Source organism: Nannobrachium achirus (genome assembly GCF_963921795.1).
Source record: "Nannobrachium achirus genome assembly, chromosome: 18".
Taxonomy (NCBI): Eukaryota; Metazoa; Chordata; class Actinopteri; order Myctophiformes; family Myctophidae; genus Nannobrachium; species Nannobrachium achirus.
The window spans coordinates 21,002,630-21,025,188 of NC_137825.1; the positions used below are offsets into that span (position 1 = coordinate 21,002,630).

The 22,559-nt window shown below is 42.6% G+C and overlaps 2 protein-coding genes across 2 annotated transcripts in view; both read left to right on the top strand.

The window, feature by feature from the left end:
• The first annotated feature begins 3,326 nt into the window (after window positions 1–3,326).
• Window positions 3,327–22,559, top strand: part of LOC308303670 (zinc finger CCHC domain-containing protein 24-like) — a 28,926-nt gene continuing 9,693 nt past the window's right edge. The window contains exons 1-2 of the mRNA XM_080748118.1: window positions 3,327–3,559; window positions 6,027–6,224. Of these exons, the coding sequence (XP_080604244.1) occupies window positions 3,338–3,559; window positions 6,027–6,224 (420 nt within the window). The 5' untranslated portion in view covers window positions 3,327–3,337. The remainder of the gene's footprint in view (window positions 3,560–6,026; window positions 6,225–22,559) is intronic.
• On the top strand, window positions 20,920–22,557 carry LOC308303758 (transitional endoplasmic reticulum ATPase-like; the record flags this gene model as incomplete). Its single annotated transcript, XM_080748253.1, has 2 exons — window positions 20,920–21,522; window positions 22,552–22,557. 2 exons carry the CDS (start codon window positions 20,920–20,922, stop codon window positions 22,555–22,557), a joined length of 609 nt encoding a protein of 202 aa, XP_080604379.1.

Consider the following 22,559-nt stretch of genomic DNA (forward strand, 5'->3'; position numbering starts at 1 on the left):
CCTTGTCACACTGTTTACAGACGAAGGGTTTTTCTCCAGTATGGACTCGCTGATGTACCTTCAGGTTACCTAAATCGCTGAAACCCTTGTCACACTGTTTACAGGCGAAGGGTTTTTCTCCAGTATGAACACGCTGGTGAATCTTCAGGTCTCTTGTCCGACTGAAACCCTTGTCACAGTGTTTACACTGGAAAGGTTTTTCTTTGGTGTGGACATGCTGGACATGATGTGTCGATACCTCAATGAAACTCTTATCACACAAGAGGTTTTCCTTGCTGTGTAAGTCTTCAAATGTTTCTTTACTTCTCCTGGCTGCGTTGAAGTCCTCGCAATATCTCGGTTTTCCTGTGTCTCCTTGTTGCTGGCTGGTTACACAGCTGGTGATCGGACATGAAGATGAGGACAGCTGTCCATTTCTCATCATTTGACTGTAGAGGTCGTTGTGGCTCCTCTGCATGTTTTCATGGAGGGTGACCCGAGACGTGAAGGTGTATGGACACTCGGAAGAGGACACCTGTGTCTTGGAAGATTGATTCATGGACACCGCTGCGGCCACTTGGACTGTAAATTGCAAGGGTATCTTTGTCTCTTGCTGGCTGGGAAGACTAATAATTATATTCTCTGTCAATCTCTTTCTCCCCCTATATGTCTCTATATATCCTTGCCTCTCTGACTGTCACAGTATCCTCTGTCAATAAATCTCTCTTGATCGTATACCAGACTAAATGTGACATTTAAAAACTGTGTCACATCTTATTCAGGTCGACCAGAGCTGTGGTCTGACGTCACACAACACAAACAATTTACATCATTCCTAATAACACCGATTTGCTCATCTGACAGTTGCAATTCATCCATCTGTGAGTTTAGTTGAATCATTGAATCAAGATAATGACCGAACCCAGAAGTAAAGGCAGCTGGCCTAACCCTAACCCAAACTGGGAACTGAATTCTGTCTTACTTATTATAACATAAATGGTAAGATATAATAATATCTAACTATTAATCAACCGAATGTCTATCCATCTGTCTGGAACTAATCCTCTACGTTTGGTGAGGATTGGTCAAGCTTCATGACCTTTTGCACACATGGGTAAGGCATAAACAGGTAAGGCTGCACACGGGTAAGGAGAGTAAGGACGGGTAAGAACTAGTCTAATAGTATGTATATACATTCACATTTGTTCTCCTTTTTAGCCATTAACTATAAATAAGTTGATGATGACGTCACCAAGAATGCTGGTCCCTTCTTGAATTCTGTCTTTAATTTATATTACATTATTATGATGTCACTTCTGATGATGTCACTCATGTATAGTAAACTTGTAAACCTTTTTAAAACCTTCAGGAATTTCATTACTTTACTTTACATTATAGTAGTCTAGACACAATTTAGTGTAAATTGTGCACTGTAAAATGCTACATAATTACTTACATTACTTAATGATGCTAAAGATAAATATAGGCCTACACTGACTGTGTGGACACACACGCACAGTCGCACACACACACACACACACACACACACACACACACACACACACACACACACACACACACACAGACACACACACACACACACACACACACACACACACACACACACACACACACACACACACACACACACACACACTATAGCCTACACTGTAACTTTTTTAATGAGATTGCTCATTACTCACCATAAACGCTAGATGGCAGCAAACTAATATGTTAAGATGCTGTTGTTTTTTATCAACATATTTGGCTATCATAAGTTGTTCCTTAGCGGCCTACTGTTTTTATGATAAAAAGGCGGACTATTTTTTTTTATTGCTCACCATGAAACATTAACAAAACTAATAAACTGATTATGTGCATATTACCTTCATTTTATTTCACCATATATTGAGAGAATAGCCTATGTAACACATAATAATAATAATAATAAACTTGATTTGTGTAGGCTCTCAGGTAGTATAGGCACATATATTATACATACATATATTACCACAAGAATCTGTTAGTTACAGAGACTATTGTGTACTGTTCTACAACTGGACACACTACTGCAGAGCACAGCACAGTGGAGTTTGTAAAAACATGTAATAAAGTGCTTATCAGGTGACATCACATCAGTGCTTCTCAAACTTATACATTTGGCACAGGCCCCATAACTTTGAGAGCGTAGGGACAAATTGAACCAATTGGACCCTTATGGGCCCATGATTCGGTTCCATTTGTAGGCGTAGCCTACACTCACAGTTACATACCTGCAAACATCCATTAATTCAAACTGTCAATACTTTAACAGTACAAGGTGAGGACCCCTTGTACCCCATTAATGACCCCTTTAGTCCATGCATGGGCCATACGAGATGTCGGTATCCGAAAGGTGGCAAAGGTTACCATGCATTTTTGAAAAGCTCTATATCTGTAGATTATATTTTGGTATGATAATTAACCTTTCTGAGACACAGCTAAATTGGTATTGTCAGCCGCTAGAGTTGGTGTAGGCCTACTTTACTATACAGGGAAAAAGCAAAAAATGAATCTGCACTGTAGCATACGAAGGGTCAAACAAGGGGTTTTAATGATTCTGAATCCTTTGCAAGCGTCTGATTTGCACTAAAAACATTCCTTGGGCTAAAAACGGCCCCACAAGACTATGGTTTAGTGATGAAAAGTGATGAGTCATCACTTTTCACACTTTAGTGGGGGCCGTTTTTTCCCTCTATAGTAAAGTTAATGGGACACACCAACTCTAGTGGCTGATGATAACACCAATTTTAGCTGTGTCTCAGAAAGGGTTATCATAGGCCTATAATCTGCGGATACCGACATCTCGTATGGCCCGCATGGACTACTTGTGGTTGTGGTCCCCGGGCCCCACTTTGAGAACCACTAGCCTACTACTTCTTCGGCCTATAGGAACTTCATGGCCCCTGCTGGACCTCCTATATTGTGTGACGCAATAATCGGGACCGGGAGAATATGCAATGTGAGCAGCGTTCCTCCTTGCTCAGCCTGGCTGGAGCGCAGGCACAGGCAGCGCATAGATTTGGGACTGGCAGTCTGGCACACACAGACAGACATTCTGCCCTGTCATGCTTTCACTGCGCTCCCCCCGTGAGCATAACCCAGGGACCGGGGGTCCCGTAGAGATCCTGAAGCGAATGCATTACAATTAAAGGATCCATAACAATCCTGCAGATGATCACACTGTCTGTCACACAACAAGAAAGAAGTGGAATCGACTCGGGGGTGATCTCTTCAGACAGAAATACAGCTGTTCTGACGGCGCGGCGCAGAAGAATTCTTTCTTTCTTCCACACATCAACAAAAAGATAAAGCCAATATGATGTCCGCTATAGACACGGGCCCCGCGTCTGTGTACCAGCCCGCACAGCTGTTGAACTGGGTCTATATGTCCCTGCAGGACACTCAGACCAACGCGTTTGACGCGTTCCGAACCGATCAGTCGGACACCGGCTCTCCTTCTCCAGCGGACCTGAAGCGCAGCGCGGTGGAGCAGCTGAGCTCCAACTATCTCAACAACTTCTTACAGCTGAGGAGTGAGGTAGTGAATCCACTTTGATTCTTTTTATCCACTTTGATTCTTTTTATTTATAACTTTATAACTTTAATTTTATTTTCTTTACATATCTACTGCATAGTACTGTGTTCTATTCGTCTGTCATTCAATGTTATATGAGATACTTTAATGGTTTCCTGTGGAAATAAGCTTAGTCTTTTCTAGGATCTCCTTTTAGTAGACCTTGTACCAGTGAACTGTACTGTCATGAAACTGTACTTTTTTCTATTGCAAACTTCTAATAAATTCTTCAATCAATCAATCAAAAACCGTCATGAAACTGTACCTTTTCCTATGCAAACTTCTAATAAAGTCTTCAATCAATCAATCAATCAATCAAAAACAGAAACACTGTTGTAAAGTAGGCCTACTTGTAAAATCCTCAGTGGTCATTTAACTATAATGAGAAAATTGATAAATTAGGCTACCACGAGATTGTACTGTGCGTAGGCCTACTAAAGCTACTTGTTGTAGGCCTCTCATGCACCTGGCTAGTGTCTACTGACAACTGATGTCTTTCAATAAGGCTTTCCCGTGGATATTATTGTTAATTAGATTGGTTGCTATAGGCAACGCACTATTGTTCTAGATCAGAGAACTTTTATGCCAGCTAAAGTGAACCTGTTTTTGACAACCTTTTGACTGAAGTTATCTGGGTTCTAACTAAGGCCAGATATCTTGGACAATATAATGTCCAATCAGACAGGATTGTTCTGTTCACTTGACATCATAATATAAAAAATAAATATATAATTTAAATGTTCAGCGTCAGTACAACCACACTGATTTCCCCGAATTTCACCACTCTAGTTATTATTATTATTACACGTTCACATATTTCATACTGCAGGCTATTTTTGCTGCCCATAGGTCAGCTAAAAACCTCACCTGCATACCTCCATTGGACCTGCCCTGCGGTGACAGGGTAAAGAGCCTAGCATATGAATATGTGTTTTGTGCCCCGGTATACTGCCCGTGTGTATTCAGACTGTTTCGGTGTCAGTGTGCAGCTGAGGGAGGTATGGCAGGTTGAGAGAGAGAGGCCTCTGACAGGGTTTTAAATAGATGAATGTAAAAGGGTTCACCCGGGTCGCCCTATCCTCTCTTGGTCAGAGGAGTAGCCTATGCATGGTTCCCTGAACTGAGCCTGGTGGTGCCATATCTGCAAGGAGAGGATTGAGATATATAGGCTATGATAGCCTATATCGGGGACGCGCAGAGAATGTTAGAGAGGCAGGGACTGAAATTTCTAAAAGGGCCTTTTGGTGAAAATAGCAGACCTCCAAGCTCACAACGCGCTGCGTTGCAACACAGCGTGAGCTTGGAGGTCGGCTGTATTTGTGTGCTTGATAACACACTAAACTACAGTAAGCATAATCAAGTCAATACTGGAGATGCGGAGTACGGCATGGATTTCTACACAGAGTGGGCAATTCTTTCAACATAAGATGCTGCATTCAAGTTCAGGAGAGTTTGGACAAGGCAGGTATTGCATGGAAAGGAGGCATTTTAATTTCTTTCACCATAGTACTAAAAACTGCATTCATGGTCTGGAGAAGGCACTTTTTACAGATAGGTAAAAGGGCAGGGGCTCAAGCCCCCTTTGATGTCTACTGTAAGTGTGCACATGCCTGGCCTATATGCATTATGCCTTCAATACAAATAAAAGTTTACAAACGGCAGCAAAAATTACATTAATAATTTCACTTCAATTACCGAGTTACAGAAGCATTAGATGGCGGTGGCATTTTGCAATCCAGAGTGATATAGTGTTCTGAACTCTTTCATCTGTGCCTGCTGCTGGTGTTTAGTTGACGGTTTATTAACCAAGGGAAACCCATGACACGATGACAGTGTAGCTGTAGCAGACTGATGTCTAGGACAAAACATCACCCATCCAATCCCAATACAATTCCTTTTTCTGTGATAATGTGCCACTGTCTGTGTCGCCTGGTTCTTCAGTTCTTCTTTCTCTCTGGTACCACAGAACCCATGTCCTCAAGGGAAACAATGGCGCCGATTGTTATCATCCCAAACTACCAACAGGACCAGTTGGGGAAAAAAGAAAAACGCACACAACAAGGGCATTTTGTTCTGTTAAGGAAATGGACACTATAAGCTTGTAGAGTAAATGTGGTGCATCTGCGGAAATGAAATAATGTCTACTACTGTCTACTGTCCTCTGTACAGAGGAGACAGACTGGCACATAACAGAAACAATCAGTGTGTGATGGACTGATAGGGAAATGGCCTATAGTCAAAAACTGCTCTTTCATGCAATGTTGCAGTTGTGTGGTCCCATGTTTCTGCAGAATTATAGAGTACAGGGACATGCTGGGATATTTCTCAGTTTTCTTATTTTCTTCTGAAATTAGACTTGTTTATCAAGACACACCGTTTAGTTATCAGTGATATATTAATACTCACACCTTTTTCTTTCTTTCTCTGACAGGCCTTGAACAATTTCTACAAGGGGTCCTCGCCATACGGGTCCCTCAACAATATTGTGGAGGGCCTCAGCTCGTTGACGGACCATTTCTCTGACCTCTCCCTATCCCCAGAGACACGCAAGTCCAGCAAAAGGCCTCCACCCAACTACCTGTGCCACCTTTGTTTCAACAAAGGCCACTACATCAAAGACTGCCCTCAGGTGAGATGGTTCACGATATGGTTTCTGATGCTTTACCGGTATGTCTCGTTCTGGCATAGGTACAGTCAGGCACGGGGGGGTTGGTGGGCACAGAGACAGTAGCTTACTTCGAAACAGGTGTGTCATGTATCAAGTGAACTGTATATCAAGTTAATTTTCAATGTCTTGAAGAACTAGTGTTGCATTCTAAAAGGATTGAAAGACATTTACAACTTCCCTACACTCTAGGTTAGGTTTTGCTCATCGGTGTTTCATTTGAATTAATTCAACATAATCACATTCACCAATCTCAAATCTGACAGTGGCTTACTTCGAAACAGGTGTGTCAGTGTCATGTATCAAGTGAACTGTATATCAAGTTAATTGTCAATGTCTTGAAGAACCAGTGTTGCATTCTAAAAGGATTGAAAGACTCAAATTCCATACACTCTAGGTTAGGTTTTGCTCATCATGTGTTTCATTTGACTTTATTGAACATAATCACATTCACCAATCTCAAATCAGAATCTGATGTTGGCAGGCTGGCTTCTTTCAAATGTTAAAGTGATTCGACAGCACATTATTGTATATGCACATATTTCAGTTAGTTGTACCACCACAGGTTGGTAATGAAGAGCAGATGCTAGATTGGATCTGTAAGCCAGCCTTAATGAAAGACGATAGGCTTTTCTGTGGACCTAAGCAAAAGCTACACTCAAAAAGGGGCCTGAAGTATTACCACAACCTTTAGTGCACCTGGAGTTGCCTATTGATCATTTTCAAAAGGAAATACCTGACATTTGTCAGATGTAATGAAAATGGATCAAATGATTGATGGGCAGGATGTAAGAGGTATGCAGCGTTAGAAAAACTACACATTGAAGTCCTTTTCAACTCAAAAAAGTATTTAGTTAAGGTCAAATTCTATATGCACTGTTACCTGTAAGTATAATGGTTTCATTTTGTGAGCCAAACGGAAAAAAAGATTACTTAATTGGATCTTCAAAAAATGTGTACCAAATATCTATCTGAAAATACAGAGTATCTTCCTTTTCCCTGCTCCATACATTTTCAAAGAATATATATATATATAAATATAGAACATTAAATGATCATTTTAAAATACTGTACAAATATGATTGTCCCACAACTTAACTGCAATGCAGCAGTGTTACTTACCAAAGATGATAGATATGGAAAGTTATGCCACCATCATTGACTCCCTTTGTACTGGATCAGGATACAGTATACCGTTCTCTATGAGAATGGCCATCGGTCACAAACACAAACAGACCTGAGCACATAGCAGTGAATGAAGCTAAATGCTCAAACATTGTCATTACTCTTGATTTCAAATATGAGCACTGGGTTATTACAACAGTTCTAACATGTTCTTCTGATAATCATGAATTAACACATAATTACACTACAGGGACAGTCTGTGGTTGTGATACAGTATGTGTCACCTGCTCAACATCACTAGTAGTATTATTGAGGCTACATGATTTTTTTTTTTTTTTAATTTAGGGTTTTCTTCAAAGAATATGTACTTTTTTTTTAAAGATTTGTTTTTGGGCTTTTATGCCTTTATTGGATAGGACAGTAGACTAACAGGAAATGGGGGGAGATATGGGGAGTGACATGCGGCAAAGGTCGTACAGATCGGGAATCGAATCGGCGACGCCGCCAGGCATCAATGCCTACAGTATGTGGCAATGCCTATGCGTTATGCGCCTGGACCAGTAGGCCAGCGGGCGCCCCGAATATGTACAGTTTTGAAGAAGGTTGATGTGTGAATGGTAGTCAAAAGGAAGAATGACTCACTGAGCACTGAACTTTTAATCTGTTATGAAATGACGCAAGTAATGTATAAGTACAGTACCACTTTTAATCTTCCTGGGGTCTCCCCGTCTCCAACTCTTTAGTTAACAGAAAATGCATTTTCTGCTCGAGATACCAATCGTATCCAATCCTTAGAGAGAACTTGCACAGGACACAGATTAAACAAGTGAAATTGGAAGTGATGATGACACAAATAAATGTGTGGACGAAAAAGAAACTGTAGTGGCGTTTCCATAAAGCCTCTTAATGCGCATTTACGGCTTATTCGCAAAATCTTTTTATGGAAACACTTCAAAATGCATAATAAATGCATCATAACGTTTCATTATCCGCAAAAAAAAAAAATATCCGCTTGGAGGAGGTGGATTTTGAGACTTTATCGAATAAACTAAATGTGCATTTGTGAATGGAAACGGGTCAGACAATAAATGCGAATACATTATGACGTTCTGGTTCCATATCGTCCTCCAACTTATCACTTTCCCCTGCCGCTTAACGTCCATTGTATAGCGTTTATAGCCCACAAAACAAACCGTTTGTTTGTTACACACGGTCATGCCTGTTGCGTGCCAAAAGTGGCCGATCTACAAGCTCACAGCAGCTCGCATCCGCGTCTCCGCGCCGCACTGTGAGCTTGCAGATCGGCCACCTTCCAGAGGACGCTGAAACTTGCAGGATGAGCACTCTGTCAACCCATGCGACCATCGCTAATTCGAATGACACCCGCAAATGGAAATGGGCTAAATTTGCTTAGTCTTAATACACATCTATACTATAATTTTGCGAATGTCTGAGTGAGTGAGTGAGTGTCTGTCTGTATGAAACAGCGTTTCTCCTCGGTGGCTGGAGCAATTGATCTGAAATCGCATCACCATCAGCATATGAACACACCTGACATAACTGTGAAGGCCGTTTGTCACTTTCACAAATCGTATGCTGTATAATAGCATTTTTATGGTGTATCTATATCTATTTAGCCTACAGTACCTTTTGTGACCACACATGTTAAGGGAGGGGCGCTGTTGTTCAGGTCATGCACAATCACACCCAAACCCACACACACACACACACACACACACACACGGGGGGGGGGGGGGGGGGGAGTGTGTGTGTGTGCAGGCGGGCGGGGGGGGGGGGGTTCTGGCCCTGTTACAGATGTTGTCCAAAATCATGCAGATCGGTACACAGTATCTCTGTAGCCGTAAATGGAACGGGTATTTCTTACATTGATGCTCCTACATATTAGCATGCAAGCACCAGTTAAAGTTACTTTCCATCCCTCATATACTGTGTGCACAGTGCACATCCCATAATCCACACACTGCACATCATTTCGGAGCTCATATCTTTGAACGGGTAAGGGCTAGTTTCTGATAATTCGGCTCCCTAATTCCAATAAGTTTATGGAAACATGGCTTGTAACACCATAAGATTTAAGCTGATGAATGTGGACAATCTTCTGATTGTATGATTCTTCAAAATGGTTTATTAAAGAGACAGTGACCCCTATTATTGACACTCTTTAGCAATGATTATTATCAGAATATAGAGCTGTAACCTTTTCACAAAGACACGTTACACAGACACTACCTTTAACTTAACACAGAGGATTTTTCTGTGTACACAGTCTGTGGAATGCCTGTCACAGGCCTCCACAGCTGACTGGATTGGATAAGAGCAGCGAGGGATAGGATAGGAATCAGAGAATGTCATGGCTCAGTAAGAATGGAGAAGAAACACACAGGAAGTGGGTGCACAGGGGTCTCCTCTCTGCTTTCACAACCTCTCAGCCAGACAGCCAGCCTGAGTCACTGAACTGTAACGGTCTGTCTCTTTGATAAGGCAACGTAGTGGGAATCTATGGCAGTTGTTCTCAAACATCTTCATGTCAGGGACCCCCACATTGATGCGTATATTATGTCCACATCTGAAAAGATTTAGTGCCAGGGACCCCCATAAGAGAAGAATTGTGTAACCCCCTTCCACTCGACACGACAAGCCGACCGACAAGCTCACAGGGTGAGATCCACTGATCTATGGAAGTCTGCGGGATTGTACACTCCTGCTGCTATCGCTGATTAGCGAGAGAAATATACCATATCTTTCAATGTTGTGTTTCAACTGACAGGACCATACCAGTGGTCTGGCTTTGACTACAATACGTGGCATATTTGAGATTACTGCAGACCATTTTTCAAAGCATCCTGTGGTTTGTTTGATTGTGGAGGAGTCACTAGATTCCATTCATTTCAGTATGGTATGAAAGGCAACTTGAACCCCGTTCCCACTTGCTTGAAATGCCTGCAATTTAATGGGATGTGAAATCTTGGCATGATGTTGTAATGTGCATTGATTTTGAATGCTGGTATATTTGGTACTAGCAATATCGTGTCACCCTACCTAGTCACAATTACTGCATTGAAATCACAGCACTTAAGTGTGAACACGGAGCGTCACTATACCAGATGTCATGTCAGTGTTTACATAAGACCCATTAGTTCAATGAATAAAGTGTTGTTCTCATCAACAAAAGGCTTCATATACAGTAAACCATGTTGGCATCATGGCCCACCTACCACTGTAAATACTGCTATTACAGTGATATTTACCACAGATCTCCTTTGTTTGTTTAAATCACCCTCAGACCTGCTTTGACAGGTCTGAGGTCTGTCTCTATGATTTTGTCCACTGTGTCTGTCTGACACAGAGATTGATTTGAAAAGTCTGGCCAAACATCCCTGGAGAAAAGATTGATTTATAAACAAAACAAGGATTACTCCTTGACAGTGCAATGATGTTCAGCTGAGGCCGATTAATTTGTTCAGATAAGTTTGGCAGCGTTTTAATTACTTTTGAGAAAAATCTGAAAATATTGTCGGTATCAGCCAGTAACATGCAAGTCTCCTAGTGCCTAGACCCCTGGGAGATGGATTGCTGAGGTACGGTACCACTACTTGCCACATGACTTGCCGCACCCAATACATGCTTCTCTTACCCTGGCGGTGCCTGGGGTCGAACCCATGACCTTGTGGTCCATAGGCGAGAGCTCTACTGACTGAGCTACCCGGACTATCAGCTAAGTGGTCAAGTGGGTGGGCCGCGAATGCTTTCGAAATTTTCACACGGGCTCCCTCTGATCCAGAAAAGGTTGGGAACCTGCGCACTAGTCAACATCCTGTCAATCTGGCTAGCCGTCGCCAGGGAAAAGTTCTGTCGCTCTTTTCCCTTGCAGCAATGCAGAAGTCTGTAATGGAGAGACTAACATCCTGTTGACAGGCAGCATAGGCAAGAATTGGAACCTCGCAGTGAGGGTGAGTTTGTCCAAGGATTACATGGAGTTATTTACGATTCTCTTCACAGCCCCGCCCCTTTATATGTGCAAAATCTGGAAGCCATTTCTGCTGGCTTGATGTTCCTCTCTTGCTCTGTTGTAGGAAGATGATGTCAGACTTTTATCATGTGTTGCTGAGCTTCGAACCCAAAGCGGTGATTAAAGAGCCGCCCTCACGACAAAGAACTCCTCAGTTGAAGCTCAGCCGAGTATCTTGCAGCTAATGAACAAACTGCTTATTGTGCCTGTCGGGTGGAATCCATGGCATTTGTAGTGTGTGCAAGTCAACTGTTAATATGTACAGTATAGATTGATTACTTGTTGCCTCAGCCTGCTGTTGTTATAAGTACTATGTTCTATCCATCATCCATCTGTCTTTCAATGTTATATGAGATACATAAAGTGGTTCCTGTGCAAATAAGCTGTAAAGCATCTCCTTTTACCTTGTACCAGTGATTTGTGCTGTCATGAAACTGTACTTTTTGGAGTGGTGAAAGCACTCCCAATAGACAGGTATATCCGTGGGTATGTCCGTGGGTGGGTGGCTGGGTGGCTGGCCGTGTCCGTAGCCTGGCAATACCTTGAGTGGCCACACACAACACACTAGTTAAAGGAGGGGCGCTGTTTTGTGCAGGCCAGGCACACTCAACACACACACACACATACACGCACGCACGCACGCACGCACGTACGCACGCACGCTGCTCAGATTCACCACTCCACTTCGAACCGAGGTTTGATTTTTCTATTGCAAACTGCTAATAAACTCTTCAATCAATCAATCAATCAATCAATCAATTAACTGTTGGTTAACACAAAACAAGACATGCCACAGACACAAGAGAAAGAAAAGGGGCATGAAGTGGATATTTACAATTACAAATTAAGATATCACCCTCTTCAGTCAGTCCTCCAGCTGTTTATGTGTTGCCTGATGGCTGTTTATTATATTTACCCCATCATTCTGCATATTGTAATAAATATGTCACCGGGCCACCCTCTTACACCCCTGCCCCCAAGGTCATAACATTCCAGTGACCCTTGGCCAATTAAGCTGCCGAACTCTGTGGTGACTGTAAAGTGAATACACAAGTGACAATGTGCTGACAGTAAACGGCTGCATGATGGGAAGGGCTTGGGCTAAATAAGGAGTGCATTGTTTCTGCAGAGGGGCTGCCGCACCAAAGGTCAGGAAGTCAGGCCGTATTGTTGGCTGTGCGGACGCTGGCCGCAGTCATGCAGTCATCCCTGTCTGTCTGTCTGTCTGTCTGTCTCACTGTGTCTCTTAGGGCATTAACGAAAAAGTCGATAAGTCGACTCAGTCGACTTCATTGCACAAGTCGACTCCCACCAGAGAAAGTAAAATCACACCCGTGTGAAGTGGAGCTGTGTGTGTGTGTGTGTGTGTGTGTGTGTGTGTGTGTGTGTGTGTGTGTGTGTGTGTGTGTGTGTGTGTGTGTGGATCATGTGTACCGATTTTTGTGACATTTGAAGAAAATATGTAGGAAAAGGAGCAAAAAGTGTGTTTTGGAGAAAATTCAAGATGGCGGAAAATCTATCATGGCGCAAATGGGCGTGGCTACGGTTCAAGAGTTACAGGCCAAAACGTAAAGTGGGGTGTTATGGCGCCACCATGCGGCCAAATGACACAATTTCTTTTTATTTAATCCTTGAAATCATTATGAACCTCCTCTCCAAGTCTTGAAAGTCTAGCCCCTATGGTTTGCGAGAGACAAATAATTGAATGTGAGTTTTTGCGATTCCCATTATAAGTCAATGGGGAAAATTAATTCACTAATAAATTAATATCAATTAAACTATAGAACCTTTCTCTTAGAAAAGTAATAGCCCACGATTCCCGAGTAAGCCGGTCGATTTGACATATGGCGCGAGTGTGTGGTGGCAAAACTGTGGGACTAGTGGCGTGCCGAAGTTTAGGAAGTTCAGGCTACATACACACAGACAGACAGACACACAGACAGACACACACACACACACAGACCCACACAGCCACGTATAGGGAGCCTGTGTTTCACACAGCTCAAAAAAAAAGAAAGAAAAAAAAACCCAACGCAAGGCGTTGTGAGCATGTATATCGGCTATTTTCACAATTTCTGCCTCTATATATTTGACAGTTTGGACAATGTTTAATTTGCCATTTTAGAGGTATTAAAAAGTCCTTAAATTGGCACTTTAGAAATGTGAAGATACCCTCTATACACTTAAACTTTATGTTGGTTTGTTTACAGTTGAGTGAGAAAACAATGTTTCATATTGAGTTAATCATCTGGGGACCCCCCCAAAATAATTGGGGGGGTCGTGTGTGATATGATGAAGTCATCAAACGATAAAGTCGACTTCAACTCACCTTTTACTGAGTCGAGTCGACTTGCAAAAACCACAAGTCGTTAATGCCCTAGTGTCTCTGCAGACTGTCCCTCTGCCAGAGAGCCAACTGGTCCCTCCTTCAAAGGGGCAGTGGTCAGACTCAGACACACAGAGATGTCCGGACGCAGAACATGGTTTTGGGAGTCACAAGCGCAGCTGAGGCGCAGTGTGTCATTATTTAGTGTTTAATAATGTTTGAATGGAGGGTAGATGACAGGTTTGATGAACGACTTCAGACAGAGAATCCTTTGGCGATTTGCAAAGGGGCAGAGAGAGAGAGAGCACCTTAAGTCTGCTGCTTTGAAGTTTGAAGTCCTCTCGTTTCTCACCGGTTCACTTGTAACGTTTTCAGTCTCTTGTTGAAGCCTGTGAAATCTGCTTGAAAACTGTGAAATTGGATGGAGAAAAGAAGAGAATTAAAAGCCTTGAAACCCCCCTCCAAAATAAGCCATATTTATTGTTTGCCATTAGAATTCAGACTAAAGATCCACATACTTACATTGAGCAATGGATATCAATGTTGTTATAGCTATAGTTGTTATATAGCATTGGCAAATGTACTGCATCTCTAGTGATGTAGAGAGCGATACAGCGATACACGGATGAATGTGCGACTGGTGAATCTCAACACTGGCTGAAAGAGATTGCTTTGGTCCTTTTGTGTTTGCTGTTGATAAAAGGTGTTATCTGTCCTGAACATGGTTTCTGTTGCTCTTGGCCTGGGACTCTGCTGAGGATGGAACAGCAGGACGAACAAGATAGAGGAAACTCTGGAATGTGGGCTAGATAGCAGTGGTGGGAAGTAACTAAGTACATTTACTCAACTATGAAAATAGCTGATCTTCAAGCTCACAGGTTTTGTGATCTGCTATACAGGTTTTGTAGCAATTGTAGCAATTATTATACCTTAATTGTCAAAATGTTTAAGCTTGTTCTAATCATGTATACCGGTACTATACTTGAGAACATTTTGGAAAGAATAAGCCAGTTTAACACAGAGGTGCCTACTCTTTCTTGATGCCCACCCATCCTGTTACCGATGCCAATACTGTTACTTTTACTCAAGTAAAATGTGAATACAGAACTTTTACCTGACAGAGTGGTAATGGTACTTTTACTCAAGTTAAAAATGTGAGTACTAGATAGACTCTCTCTGTCTGATAATCAGTGACAGTCATGTGATCAGAGACAGATCACAAATACTGCACACACAGCAAGGAAAGGCAAGTTAAAGGGCTTGGCTTCAAAGTGTTTCTGTCTACCTTCTCTGTTGCTGTGTTCACATAGATGACATCCTGTGTTGTTTGACCTTATAGTAACTATACGTTTCAGTGGGAGCGGGCCACATTTCATATCGTTGCTGTTATTATAGACACATTTTCACTACAGTGCCTTCACAAATGCCATGTTTTTAACCGTGCTAAAGCAAGGACTTTGTCTGTGGCAAGTCACCCATTCTAAAGTGTGTGTATGTGGAAGAGAATGACATCATGAGGCGTAGCCTGTCCTCCTTGTTTGGTTCCCTCAGTGGTCCGTCTTGAATCCTGCACAGCACGGTATTTAGAATTAGTTGAACAATTCTTTATTATTTAACCTGTTAAAACCGAGATTTGAGCTAAAAGCAAAAGCATTATTGTATACTTTGTGCCGCTCTACGAGCTTGTAGATCTGCTATTTTTGTAAAATCTAGAACATTTGTACAATACATATTCAAAGTGAACATGTTTAACTCAAATCTTTGCTTCTGGGGGGTCCCTGGAACGAAATATTTTGAGATGGGGGCCGGCAGCCAAATACATATAATTTTGTTGGTCCTTGACATGAAACCAAGCAAGTATACCTATTTCTGTCAATTCGTTATTGACAAAATAAAAAGGCACTTCTCGATTGTTCGTGACCTCCTCCATGAGCAAGATTAAGTCGTTTATTGGTTCTGAATCTTGGTTTCCATTACATTTTCGGATTTAATTGCCCCCGCCCTCTTTTGAAATAAAGCCGGTGATAAAAATGTTGCCGTTACATTTCTTGTTTGTCTGGCAGCGCACCTGCCCCCCGTCACTCAACCTATGTGAAACATAACGCCGCTGTACAGCTGTATAAGTCGTCAACTTGACCGCAGTCCTGACCTGTGCTCGCTCAGGTTCTGGGGCACGCCGCCGTGTGTCTTATGGCCATCACCATCCAGTTGATTTGATAGACCAGTGGTTCTCAACCTTTTGAGGCTGTGACCCCCAAAAATTATCATATTTGAACTGGGGAGCCCCCATCCTGACAAGCACTTAGAATTGTAGAAGTTAAGGCATTACATTTTGGGACTGAGTTTCTAGGGCCCAAGGTGGAGGGGCCTTAATTATTTTATGCTTTAACTATTGAAAAATTAGCAGATATACAAGCTCGCAGATCTGTTATTTTTGAAAATACCGGTATGTATTTTTTAAGCGAACATTTGTAACTCAAATTTTGCTTCTGGGGGGTCCCTGGAACAAAATATTTTGAGATGGGGGTCCGTGGCCAAATACATATCATTTTGGGGGTCCTTGACATGAAAACGTTTGAGCACCACTGACATAGAAACACATTTTTTCTTTTTTTTTAAACGTAGAAGGATTTGAAACATTCAAAGACTTGTGAGTGAGTGAGCTTGTATATCTGCTATTTTTCAATAGTTAAAGTGCTCTTCTTTCCTTCAACACCAAATCTCGACGCCAGAAAAAGCAAATCTACAAGCTCGATCGATATAGCTTGCAGATCGCCTACATTTCCAGGCCCATGTTCACCCCGAATAGTGGCCGCCAGTGTTCAGTTTTAACCACTTGAACCGCCATACTTTGGGGAAACAGGGAAATGCTGTTGTGTTAAAACAGGACATAAGATTGCTTCCATTGGCTAAGCATGGGGAGCGTCTCTCATTTCCTTGAATCCCTGTTCAGTGGTTTGTTCATCATCGTTGTATTTGTTTCGTCTCTTCTTTAGTGGTATGCAGTGGTTCAAAGTACATTTATTCAAGTACTTTCTCGGGTAGTTCAACCCCAAAATAGGTAACAGTTAACCAGTGGTGGAAAAAGTACTCAAATGATTTACTTAAGTAAAAGTATCAATATTGCAATGTAGAAATACTCTGTTAGGGTGCCCTCACACCCAAATACCTAGAGTGGAATCCGCCAATGCATTTCAATGAGAATGGAACGTTTTTTTTTTGCCAGTAGAGGATTTCTGCAAAAAAACGCTCCATTCTCATTGAAATGCATTGGCGGATTCCACTCTAGGTATTTTGGTGTGAGGGCACCCTTACAAGTAGAAGTACGGAATACAAAATGTACTTGAGTAAAAGTACAAAAGTACATCAATAAGTTCTTAATACTTAATCTCTTAATACTAAGAGAGTATCTCTATATTGTGGTGCTTGTGGGTGGGGGACATTTCTGCATTCAAACTTATGTGCAATGCAGGAATGCCATGTGCAGCGTTTATGGCAGCGAGAGCAGCTGTGCATGAACAAAACCAGGGCATGTCTGTAAGTGTAGTTATATCTTTATATCGCTTGGCCTCACCCTATCTATACATAATGTTCCCTGTTGCTGTCTTAATCTATACAACAGTAGAACAGTACCTCAGCTAGCTGCAGTAGTCCCTACAGTATATCGTCACTGTCGGGCAGAAACCTTGTATCTCCAAGTTAAAAATGTGTACATTTATTCGCAAAGTAAAGCCCTGCTTCAACATACAAGGCTGTCGCACAAAGGTAGTGAAAACAGCCGCCACCGCGAGGCGTTGTGTGCTTGTAGATCGGCTGTTTTCACTAGTTTAAATCATTTTTTAAAATGATAAATGCAAGACAAAGAGTTTTGGACATACAAGGTTTCCACTCGGCAACGACGATATGCAACTCCAGCACAGGCAGGTTTAACAAAGTTGTAAAGTTATGACAAACCCTGAGTTGTGTCTGAAGGCATGGGGAAGGGTGCTTCAGTCTGGTTTAGCTAAATTCCTGAAAGTCAGATTAAAATTCTGACCTATTTTCCTTGTTCTTTCTTGAAAACTACAAATGATAGGAGCTTAAAAAAAAAACACCTGTGATGTGACTGTAACAACAAAATAGTGTCGCCAGGTTGAAAGTTGTGAAACAGAACCAGAGAACCTACACTGCCTATCTCTGTGGATGTCATTCTGGGCATTTTGTCTGGTGTTTTCCTTTCAGCAACAGCTGGGCTCTGCTTGTGTGACGTCGAGGGTCCCATCCAAATGAAACATGGCCAGCTTTGCAAGAGGGCTTTGGGTTTGTTAGTGCGGCGTAATTGACCGCACGGTATCCAATGGGTTCGCTGTTCTCATGGTCTTCGGGATGGATTGATGTCCCGCGGGAGTGGGGGAGAGAGAGGAAGGTGAAAGAGGGGGAGAGAGTGTGTGTGTGTGTGTGTGTGTGTGTACTCGTATTACTATACTAGCAAGGGCAACATTTCTCCACATGTATAGTAGGCTACAGTTTGAGGAATTTACATGTTTAATGGTAAAAAAAAAATACAATTACGAAAAGCTTTACATTGGGGTTAAGATCAGGATTAGACATTTTAGGTTTAGGGCTTGGGTAAGAGTTTTTCTGCTATTTTTACTATGCCATCCTAAAATGTTGATGTCCTCAGTAGTATGGTATACAAACGTGCGCGTGTGTGTGTGTGTGTGTGTGTGTGTGTGTGTGTGTGTGTGAGAGAGAGAGGGTGTGGGGGGCTTCCAGGCTTTGGAGAACCCCATTGTTTATCCTGATGGTTTCCAGATGATGGCAGAGGGAGGTGGCCAGCCTCCCGGGCCCCTCACACCGGGAACAAGGATCCAGACCCAAAGATATCCTGGCACAGAATATGGTCTCTCTCTACAGGGGCGTCACACCAAATTCTGGGCCCTGGGTACAAGGATTCACTGTGGGGCCCCCATGAATGTTAACTATTGAAAAATAGCAGATATACAAGCTCACAGCGCGGCACCGAGTGCCGCGCTGCGAGCTTGTAGATCTGCTATTTTTGAAAAATTGTGAAAATGTGTGCAAGAAACCTATGTCAAGGACCCCCAAGATGATATGTATTTGGCCACGGACCCCGATCTCAAAATATTTAGTTCCAGGGACCCCCAGAAGCAAAATTTGAGTTAGAAATGTTCGCTTAAAAAATACATATATTCAAAGACTTTCACAACTTTTCAAAAATAGCAGATCTATAAGCTCGCAGCGCGGCACTCGGTGCCGCGCTGTGAGCTTGTATATCTGCTATTTTTCAATAGCTAAAGTTACTAGGGCCCCTCCAACTTGGGCCCTGGTAACTCAGTCCCACTTTCCTACCTCTTGTGACGCTCCTGTCTCTCTATACCTTGCCACAAGGAGCTCTCGTTTGACCCGGAGAGAGAGAGAGAGAGAGAGAGAGAGTGTCTTGTGATATACTGTAGAGCAGTGAGACTACCTGGAAATGCACTTGATGGAACATGTGTTTTCATAAATTCAACAAAGTGCGACATAAAGTACATCTTGTTTCTTAAGCCGTTTCACATATGTTGCGGTTTTCCACATGCAAAGATCCGTGATAGAAGATGGAATTAAATAAAATATATTATATATATAACTGAAGGGGTGGGGGATAACATGTGGCCCCATGCTTCCTTTGTACTCGGCAGAAAGTGATGAAATATAAATAATTAATTCAAACGACAGGCTTCTACAATAACATTTACGTACTATTAAAAACAGACCCTCTCTGAGATGATGGAACAATAACGTGCGTCCAGTAAAAGAGTTGCGCAAAAGCTTCACGAGGCGTTGCTGTCTGGCAGCGACTTCGTGCATCCATACTTCAACTTGGTTTCTTTTTTCTTAAATGAATTCTCTACTACTTTGTCATACAAGAGTGTCGCACAAAAGTTGTGAAAATAGCGGATCCACAAGCTCACAACTCTTGTGAGATTGTAAATCTGCTATTTTCCCTATTGTATATAAAAAAAAAGCGGATACAAATGGAGGGGTTTTGGACATACAAGGTTTCCACCCAACAGCGAAGAAGGCCAGGGTCATTTTATTCACAGGAATTGTCCCCACCCATTCTAGCCAGGTCCATTCGTCCACACAATGCGGTGTCATCTTGTGACATGTCCATGTGTCAAATGTCAAAGCAACATCTTTGTTGGGACCGGTGGAAACAGTGGCGTGTGCCATGCCCTTTGGTGCTCCATGAGCCCGCTTGTTTTGCTTGCTCTGTTGAGTGAAAGCCGTTTCCTCCTCCAGGAAGAAGATGCACTCTGCCAATGTGGGCTTAGGAGAGAGAGAGCACTGTCAGATATGTTATCTTGTGCCCCTGCCCCACTATCCTCCCACAGCGCCTCACAGTGGCAGAAGCACTACAACTACAGGCCACTAATCACTCCATTCCACACCACACAGCCATATGGTGTACAGTGGTATAAGGCAGTGGTTATAAACTTAAAAAAAAGAAAGAAGGATAAAAAGGTAACGGTGCGAAGTGAGCGGTGCAAACACGACACACGTGCGCATATCTCCTTGTATGGTCCGTAATGTCTGTGACATCAGTTACTTTGTGTGTATGAGCACGGATCTCCATACATGGTGCTCTGTGCTAATTATTTTGGCTGCTTTTTTGGCAAATCTTTTGGCTGACACACACAAAGTGAAACGTAGGAGCAGTTTGTGCTGCTCAGAAACTAAGCCATGATGACTAAAACATAGACTAAATACATTGACAATTTCGTTAACAAATAAAAACTAGATGATGATGTTAGGGAGGGACTCGTGGAGAAGACAAGTCATTTTATGTTCGGTTGCGGGTGTCGTGCACTGAAAATATCTACAAGCTCACAATCAAGCATGCAACCAAGTGTAAAATCAGGCATGACACCCATGCTAGGGTCACAAACAATACAAGCTGTTGCTAAGTCGCCTGTGACCTAACAACAACAGTTTGTATTGTGTGCGATGTCATACCATAGCAACAGTTTGTATTGTGTACAGTAGGCCTCTATATATAAGAAGCTGTCAAAAGATTAAGCTGCTCGGATTGTGGTCTTTGTCAGAGTTGATACGCCAAGATCGATAAAGTGACAGAGAAGGATTTCCTTGTTTAAAATAAATTATATAATAAATTATAATTCAAGTAGACAGCCATGGACTCAAATGGGGAATCAAACAGACCAAACAGGCTGATTGTCGATGACGGTGTCACTGATGACGATAGCGTGGTCTCCCTCTCTCGGGCCAAGATGGATGAGCTGCAGCTGTTACCTGGAGATACAGTGCTGATGAAGGGAAAGGAAAGGAGGGAGACGGTGTGCATAGTTCTCTCCCACGACACCTGTTCTGATGAGAAGGTTTGCATGAACAGGGTCGTCCGCAACAATCTGAGGGTCCGTCTGGGCGAGGTCATCGACTTCGATCTGGTTCCCGTTCCCGATGTGAAATACGGAAAAAGAGTCCGTGTTCTCCCAATAGATGACACTGTAGACGGCATTACTGGAGACCTGTTTGAGACCTACCTCAAGCCACACTTCCTGGACACTTTCAGGCCTGTTCACGAGGGCGACATCTTCCTGGTCAGGGGTGGCATGCGTGCTGTGGAGTTCAAAGTAGTAGCGACTGATCCCTCACCCTACTGCATTGTGGCCACGGAAACGCTCATCCACTGTGAGGGGGAGCCCGTCAAGAGAGAGGATGAAGAGTCCCCCATGAAGGAGGGAAATGGAAAACACAACACATGTGCAAATCTCCTTGTATGGGCCGCTCTGTCCGTGACATCAGCTGTGGTGATGTCGGTCTCTGCGTACTTTCTATGGCCATAGTCTCGTACCACGGACATATGGAGATAGGGAGTAGGGACCTACACACAAAGCCAGACGTAGGAGCGGCTAGCAGCACTGCTCAAAAACTCCCAGGAGCTTGTTGGGAGGGCTCATAAAGTGAAAAACAGGTGCAAAAGGTGCTGAGAAGATAATATTTTGAAATGCAAAACAATGCTTTGGATGAATTACCAATCAAAGGCTGTGTTTCGTGCAATTATTTCTGTTAAACACGTTCTGAAACTGACAAACCAAACGAAAGCCTCTGTATCCATGACGTCATGGACAGAACGGCATTTGATTGGTCTGTTATGTTTGGCTAACTCGTGACATCATGGTCAGAACAGCTTTTGATTGGTCCGTGCTAGTCCGTGATTGTGTTAACACGAAGTGAAACATAGGAGCAAACACGACACACGTGCGCATATCTCCTTGTATGGGCCGTTCTGTCTGTGACATCAGTTACTTTGTGTGTATGAGCACGGATCTCCATACATGGAGCTCTGTGCTAATTATTTTGACTGCTTTTTTGGCAAATCTTTTGGCTGACACACACAAAGTGAAACATAGGAGCAGTTTGTGCTGCTCAGAAACTAAGCCATGATGACTAAAACATAGACTAAATACATTGACAATTTCGTTAACAAATAAAAACTAGATGATGATGTTAGGGAGGGACTCATGGAGAAGACAAGTCATTTTATGTTCGGTCGCGGGTGTCGTGCACTGAAAATATATACAAGCTCACAATCATGCATGCAACCAAGTGTAAAATCAGGCATGACACATGACATGCTAGGGTCACAAACAATACAAGCTGTTGCTAAGTCGCCTGTGACCTATCAACAGTTTGTATTGTGTGCGACGTCAAACCATAGCAACAGTTTGTATTGTGTACAGTAGTCCTCTATTATATAAGAAGCTGTCAAAAGATTAAGCGGCTCGGATTGTGGTCTTTGTCAGAGTTGATA